This window comes from Tribolium castaneum, chromosome 10 (assembly GCF_031307605.1).
Source record: "Tribolium castaneum strain GA2 chromosome 10, icTriCast1.1, whole genome shotgun sequence".
Taxonomy (NCBI): domain Eukaryota; kingdom Metazoa; phylum Arthropoda; class Insecta; order Coleoptera; family Tenebrionidae; genus Tribolium; species Tribolium castaneum.
In genome coordinates this window covers 1,259,305-1,267,298 of record NC_087403.1, presented here as the reverse complement: position 1 = coordinate 1,267,298, position 7,994 = coordinate 1,259,305, and the positions used below count along the sequence as shown (strand labels likewise).

Sequence of the window (7,994 nt, the reverse complement as noted above, 5' to 3'; positions counted from 1 at the left end):
TTTTCATTTATTTGAATTGGTTAATTTGATTCCGATTGATTTTGTTACGAAATAATCTAGCATTTTGGAAAATTTCCTTAAAAATCATCGTGACTCATGTGTTTGTATTGAAATGATTTTTCGATCGGAAAATTCTTGCCGCAGTTGGGAATCCATAAAATTAAGCTCGTATTTGTCGAAATCCCGACTGTCGCATTGTGCATTGTTGACAATTGGAGCGTCTATCCCACGTGCTGCTAAAAATTTCTGTGAACTGAATCGTGTGATTTTTTATTACGCAACACGTAATAAAAAACCACTGGCTCACGCCATTCATCCAAGTTTAAAATCCTCGCACTTTGTGCTTTTTTCTCCCATTTCCCGCATCAATGAATGAAAGCCGCGCTCTCGCAAGTTCTTTCGCCAAAAACCTATAGGTCCTTAAGGCGGGCTGTTAATATGTTTTTATCAAAAAACTAATCAAGATATTGCGCATGGACAGTGGTGGGGCTCCACAAAACAGCTTTGAATTGTGCCGCTGAGCATTTGCTGGCAAGGGCGGTGTTGCGCAGTCTCAAAGCACGTCAGTCTTCGACGAAGGTGGGTCTTGTGCACGGCAGACGGTCGTCTGCATAGAAATAAGCATAGTCGGTGCAGAGAAAAATTGGTTATGTCGTAAAGCACGTGCGAGCCCACCCTTAAGAAAATGCTGCCGCGAATATGCGATGTTTCCGTTGCATGCAGCTTGGTTTTGTGTTGTCTAATCGGTGCTTCTTTGGCCAATTCGGAATTTAACGACCAGGGTAAGTTTGAGCGCTCCAACCCTCCGTCCCCGGCCGCAGAGGGCCGAGGGTGAAGTCGCGATTTTTGCCTAAGGACACGAAATTAAGCGCACTTACACCGTCGCTCACGTCACATCACCTGATCTCTATTATTTACCTGCGTGAACCTACAAAAATCACAAACCTAACCTTACACAGACGCGCCAGTCTTACACGAATGAAATAACAAATACTTCCAAAAAATTTCTATGCCCATTAGCGCCGCATTTCTACGGCTATTCCGAATTCTGATATTAAAATACTCTTGCGATTAGCGCCAACTTTTTTCGCGCTTTTTCTCGCGCTTCTTAATTCCACTTTTTTATCGCACAGTGCTAACAATCTTCGGAACAACTATACATATTCAATTACACAACACGTGAGTTTCGGCTTTACAAGAGGTAAACTGTTTTGAAATTTAATACAATGTTTGTAAACAAACTATTATTGTATATCGTAGTAACGCACCGGTCATTAATAATTGTTATAAGCGTTTTTTCTGCTTTCGGGCATAATTATGTCACGGTACTATCAATTTAACCTTCATTGTTACGGTTTATTTTACCTATTTTAACGTATATTTTAACTTGTAAATGTTAAGACAATTTTATTACACTGAGGCGTGTGACAATAAAATTTATGTATTCCGGGTTTATTCACATCTAATCGAAATTTGCTCAGGATGCTTTCTTTGCACCGAGAAATTCACGTTTTTAGCAAATTAGTCACGCACTTTTAATTTTTCAGATTAACCCGAATTACTATTTTATGAGTATTGCATATTACAAAGCACGAATGTTTTATGCAGTACTGTTATAAGGATTTTTAACCCTATAACTGAACAGGCGGTCTCAAAAACCCGTTAAATGTATAATAAATTGATCGATTTCTACAATCACATTTTGATTTGTTTGGACATTTCTGATTTTTTTTATTGCCATGATTTTTGTTTTTGTTTTTTTAAGAATATTTTAGCATTTTGGAAATTTTCCTTTCTACTGAAAAATATTGAAACGACAATCGCTTTTACGGCCGTAATATATTTTTTTGTTTTCTTAAACCATTTTGGAATTGGCTTATTTTTAAGCGAACCTTCTGTAAATTCTGATTTTTGATTTTCGCTTCTTATTGCCATTATTTTTTTTTGTTTTTTTTAAGAATAGTTTAACATTTTGGAAATATTTTTCCTTCGACTGAAAAATATTGAAACGGCAATCGTTTTTTACGGCCGTAATATATTTTTTTCTTTTCTTAAACTATTTCGGAATTGGCTTATTTTAGGCGAACCTTCCTTAAAATCCTGATTTTTGCTGAAGACAAAGGACCTTCAACCAATCAACTGTAAAAAGTGTCTTAGGGCTGTAATGATTTTTTTTTTCGGAACTGCTTGTTTTTTAAGCGAATCATCCATAAAATTATGCTCTTTTTTTGCTGAAAACTAAGGGTTTTCGAGTGTAAAAAAGTGAATGCTTAATCAAAATTTGTACAGGAAAATGGCAAATTCTAACTAAGAAAGTCGTCCATGATGGGTTGTGGGATGTGGGATGAAGAAAATAAAGAAAATCAAAGTTACCAATTAAAAAAAAATATTTTTATGACGTATTTCACACATTAGAAAAATAGAAATGCAGTTTTACTAAAAAAAGTGAGACGCTGATTGTTTTCCAGAATTCTAAAACAAAATTGTATAAATTTTACTAAAGTTTATTGCAAAACAATAAAATATACTATTATAAAAATAGCAAAATTTTTTAAATTTTATTTACAGTACGTATGACATTATCATTCCAACGACATTCTTTTAAACGTGTTCAGGTGCAGGTTTAGATTCGAAATGTCAAAATAAATCGAAATTTTCTGTTGATTAATGTTATAATTTTTATTTTTGTGTTTTGTTATTGTTTTTATTATTTTTTTTTTACTACTTCTAAAGTGTTTTTGTTTATCTGATCGATTCCGAGCCCAATTCTCTCTTATTTTATTATTATTGAAAATGAGGCTTGAGTCTACTCAGGTACAGAAAACCAGGTAGGCAGCCGGCAAAGACCGCCAGCGCTGATGTCCACATAATCGCGTGAAAAATTTCGTGTCGAACCGAAAGTCAAAAAATCAAAATGCGTTAAATGCTCAGGTGGGCCGCGATAAAAGCGTCGAGTAATAATGGTGAAATGTCGATCATGAATAGCGCAAGATATCATTATCTCGTTAATATGCAATGACGACGTTTTTAAAATGTGTCCAGGTTGGGATTTTCCACATTTCAGCGATGGAAAGATACACAAATGAGGGACAATAACTCCATTATTGTACATTTTTACAAAACGAGGCCCGAGCACAAGTTTGGTCTTTTTCCTCGAACGAATTCTCCGGCCGATGTTCAGTGTTGTTTATTTTCCAAATATGGCAAATAAACTAAATCAACTGATAAAATATTCCGTAAATATTTCGTGAAAAGAACTTGCCGGGAATACATGCATAAACTTGTAAAACATTTTTATGAATAAAATTTTAATTAAAAGAGGAGTAAGGCCGTTCGAGATGTTTATTTTTATTATTGATTACTTGATTTCGAGTGAACAAACAAAGCAAAAAATACGCCGGTTGTGTCTCGATTGTTTTTAAAGGCCCACGCATATTAAAGAAAGTATTCGGTCAGTTTGAGTTGGGTTATTTCGGGAACAATAAGTTACAATGTTATATAAATTCGAAACGCGCATTATTTTACTACCTTTAACTTATTCAAAATAAACAATAGTGGAAATAATTAATCATTATTATCTTTTTGTGCAGTTTAATTAGCTTTTATTTAATTATTCTGCGTAATTAATTCATATCGGATCATTATCAATAACCGCATCTAGATTTTTCACCAGCAATTATTAAATTTGATAACCGTTTTGTTGTATTGTTATTTGTTATAGTGGTTTTCTGTCGTGGATGCAAATTAATCAATCGATAAACCGGGTATTGCCGACTGGATTATATTTGCTGGTTTAAAATACATTTTTACTGTTTGATAATTGTTTATGTTGAGAACTGAAGTTAGAAATCACATGATGAATGAATATTACGTATCACTTCCTATTTCCATAATCCGAAGGTCGCCATTTTGACTGAACTTCCTTGTGGAGCTAATTAGTGCTTCGAAATTTGATATAAAGTTGGATCTTTAGGCGTACCTTATTATATTTGTTGTATATTGTTTACGTGGAGCGAAATTAACGTTGTAATTTGAGAATATTACAATTAGAGATGATATTGTACGTTGAAGGGAGATTCGATATGTTTAGCAATAAGATTAGTGAAAGGCAAATATGACTGGGAGCGTAACTTAGTTAGTGTCTATGGCAGGTGTCATAGTCTGAAAAATATGGTTGGGGTTGAGATCCTGGTGGTCTTGTGACCGTTTGCGGTTTTCTTCTCGAAACTAAGTTGGCAAACTTGTTGTGCCAATGAAACCATAATTGTTTTAAGGGAAATAGATTTTCATTAGTTGTTTAATTTCAAGTAAGTAAACTTGTTAACAAATTTTAAATAGGACAGTTAAAACTGTTTTCAACATTGAAATTAATTGCTCCTGAGGATTGTTATTAGGGAATACATTGTGTTTAATTACACTTTATAAATCTAAATGAATGCCGACGTAAATTTTAAAACCGGCTTAAATGCTTCAAAAATAGGGAGACGGGGCGCGATTGTGATTGCATCGTGATACCTCTCAACAGAATCAAATTTTCCCCGTCTCCACCTCGTCCAATCTAATTTCTATAATTAAAATGACCTTAATTTGGCTCTATTGCACTCTATCATCGCTTTTAATTGTGCTCTGACGTTGCATTAAATTGTGGAAGGATCAAAAACCTAGAACTTTTCAGCACAATATCCTGCCTTCATTACGCGTCTATTTATTGACAGGAAATTTAATAAACTTCCTTTGTTTCCAAGAAAATGGATTCTATTATTGTAACTCGTTTTTTCCTTAATAGTAATTTAATAAGATAAAAGTTTTGTTGAAATTTGATGTTAAGTGTAGTATAATGTAAAAGTTTAGTGCATATTCCTCTCGAAACAAACTTTTTATGAGAGCACGCTTGAGTGAGGGTGAAAATTTCTTGTCTAACTAATAATAAAGAAGTTACAAGTTGTTGTGTTTAACTGGGCGAACACAATCAATTGATATAACATTGTCAAAGAATAACACTGAAACGTAATAACAAGACGAATAATTTTTTAACTTCTAAGTATTCGGGACGATCGAAGTTGATTAATGGGCCTGAGTGGTGAAAACCGCAACTCGATATCATGAATAATAAAGACTCACTCGCATTTGGAGTTACATTTTTTCCTCTAAAGTTATTTTCTCGTACTCTATTGATCTGCGAAATGCAAAGTTTAGATAGCCAATAATCAAGTCGGAATTTTTCAAACTCCACATTATATAAACAGCAAGGAAGCTGTGCTGCCAAAGCATAATATTGTGATAATTTCCAACCGTTTAGTTGCGTAGTTCAACACTTCTGCTACTTAGGGTTCTAACTTGGAAGCAACTAGAGTGCTTTTTTAAAAAACAAAACACGACTGCATTGAATTTTTTCTTTTCAGGACTGTAAATCTTGTTACTAAGTAATTTCTGAAATTATGGTGGTTGTGTACTTCAGTGTCTTGTGCATGTGTACACAGTGTGTTATTATAATTATGAAACACATTCTTTTCCATTTATTTTAAAAGGTTTTTTACAGGGTAGTAGTTTGTTTGACAATTCATTTTTAACGTTACAAAGATCTAATCATTTACAATTATCTTAATATCTTGGATTGTTTCATATTAATAACATCAAACTAGCGGCAGCCTGATAATATCACTAATTATTATCGATGGAGTGATTGTGATAATTAAATATCTTGTTGTTTTAATGTGTTTACAGTAAAGCGACTTTCGAAGAGCTTAGATAAAGCATCCACAAGAAAGTAGTTAATTTCATGAAATAGCAATTAAAAGTTCCGTTGTGTCTAACTGACTTTTCCCGAAGTAAAAAGCTTTCTCCTGTTCATAATTTTTAAGGGAGTTTGATTTTTTATGGAATGATTTACTAAGATTGCTGCTATTAATAAAGCAGAAAGATGTCATAAAATAAACCCTATTTATTACTAGACTCGACTACAAAAATAAAAATTGATTAAAAGTGTTGAAAACGCTGTATTTTTATTTATGTCACTAGGGAGTTAAAAATAAAAAGTACGTTCCTGTTTATGTTGTTTAAAAATGAACTGACATGAGCCGTAATGCCTTTATGTCATTATTTGCCATAAAACTCTTATTACATGTTATAATTTTGTATGGTTCCGTTTACGAGAAGTTATTAGAGCAATCTTCTTATTATGAAGTGAAAAATATTGGGGACGAAGTAATTACGATCGGAGTATTTCTAATCGGATTTACTTTCGTATAATGTAGTGGCGAGGAGCTTTGAAATCCATCAAAGTTTGATTTATTACTTTGGCGAAAAAATCAGATAAAAGCTCTGTTTGAACGCAAATTGCCTCAATCCGAAAAACTGATCGAATAAAAGCGAACATACAGAAATGAAATTTTCTAATATGTTATTCTATTAAGGGTGTTTTGAGAGGTTTGTTTTGCAATAATCAACATAAAAGGTTGGTCGATAGTGTGGCATTTTTATGTAAAGACGGGCGAATTCATATTTTCGAATAATATTGCGTCATTTAGTAGGAAATTGTTCTGTGTCCATAATGTTGTAGAACATTTGAATACCAAATTAGGATCGGTTGCAGGGCTGTAACATTAACAATAATTACACACAGGTTTTGTTTGAATTATTCAAGAAGGAAGGGCACAAATGCACCGTAATCACGTAAAAATAATCCACCTGGAATGTGATTATTTCGTTCACACTCTTTATTAAAATTTCGTTTATGGTCACGTCCGCGAGATTAGGCAATTAATTGAATTTCCCGCCGCGTTTTGAACCGCCTGACGTCACTTTGACATTAATTTGGAACGCTATCGTACCAATACGAGCATTAATAATGAAGATTACTGTACCTATTGTCGGAATTAAACTTCAAACGTCCGCGAAATTGGATTTTCCTTCTCGAAATACTAGCTGCGTCGGTTTCGTAACTTCGTTAAAAACACCATCAGGGATTTGCGCGATTTTTAAAAATACGAGCGTGCTCGACTGTTATCATAAATGAAAATGAGGCGCCGAATTGAGACTTTTTATGATTAACACTGAAGCTCATTCATATACACAACTTACAGCAATAAATTTACAACAACTAGCTTTTAACAGCTGTTATGCTTACTAATTAATGTTTCAAATCAAACAAAACTTGTGTGTACACCGACCCAACAAGGTAGTGTTTGTGTTTTAACGCGTTACTTTCAGTCACACGCTTCACGAAACTTTAAACATTCTCTTTTTTACCTTTGCTGGGACTAAATTGATTGAAGGTGCTTGGGGAATGAACAATGATCAATAACATTGCCATTACAGCCCTTTGTTTTTTTCACTAAGCCCTTTGAAGTCCAAAAACCAATGATAACGATTACTGGCATTTACAACTTGGACGGTTTTTTACCAGCCAAGTTTGTTTATTTCCGAAATACAACAAAGTATCGACCATATTGCAGTTTTCAAACGAAACTACCACACAAGGGAAGATATGCGACTGCGTCTCTACTAAAGGAACAAAGAAAACTTTTAATTGATTGTGTAGAGGAGTCACCGACAACTTTTTCAAACAGCTAACATTCCTGTTAGTTGTTGAATCAATCGCTTTGAAGGCATTTTCAAACTCTTTTTAACACCAAATACATACCTTATAGTACCGAAGACGCTTTTTTAATTTTAAATTAATCGGATTTCTTTCTAGTGGAACAGAATCGGGTAAAAATGCAATTTAAGTTTACGACATAGCCGCTAATTAGATAGATTTAAATTATGCAGTGAATTTTTTTCTCTCTCTTCCCAGCTATACTAACGAGGTTACCTGCATTAAAACAACGAAAAAGTTCGTAATTTTGCTTTTAAATGTGGTGTTTTACGTGCCATATTTGTTTATTATTTTTAAAGCAAAGTTACAAATTAGTGTGTTGTATAACAAGATTAGTTTACAGTGTTATTTGGAGAGCTTCAATAAGGAGCTTTTTGATTTTAATTAACAAAACTGT

The 7,994-nt window shown here is 33.6% G+C and overlaps 1 protein-coding gene across 3 annotated transcripts in view; it reads left to right on the top strand.

Moving 5' to 3' along the window:
- The first annotated feature begins 548 nt into the window (after nt 1-548).
- Nucleotides 549-7,994, top strand: part of LOC656314 (very low-density lipoprotein receptor) — a 37,875-nt gene continuing 30,429 nt past the window's right edge. For 2 of the 3 annotated variants that reach the window (XM_015984399.2, XM_015984397.2), the window contains exon 1: nt 549-782. In XM_015984399.2, coding sequence (XP_015839885.1) covers nt 686-782 — 97 coding nt within the window. In that variant the 5' untranslated portion in view covers nt 549-685. The remainder of the gene's footprint in view (nt 783-7,994) is intronic. The other variant, XM_015984398.2, reaches the window with a different exon arrangement.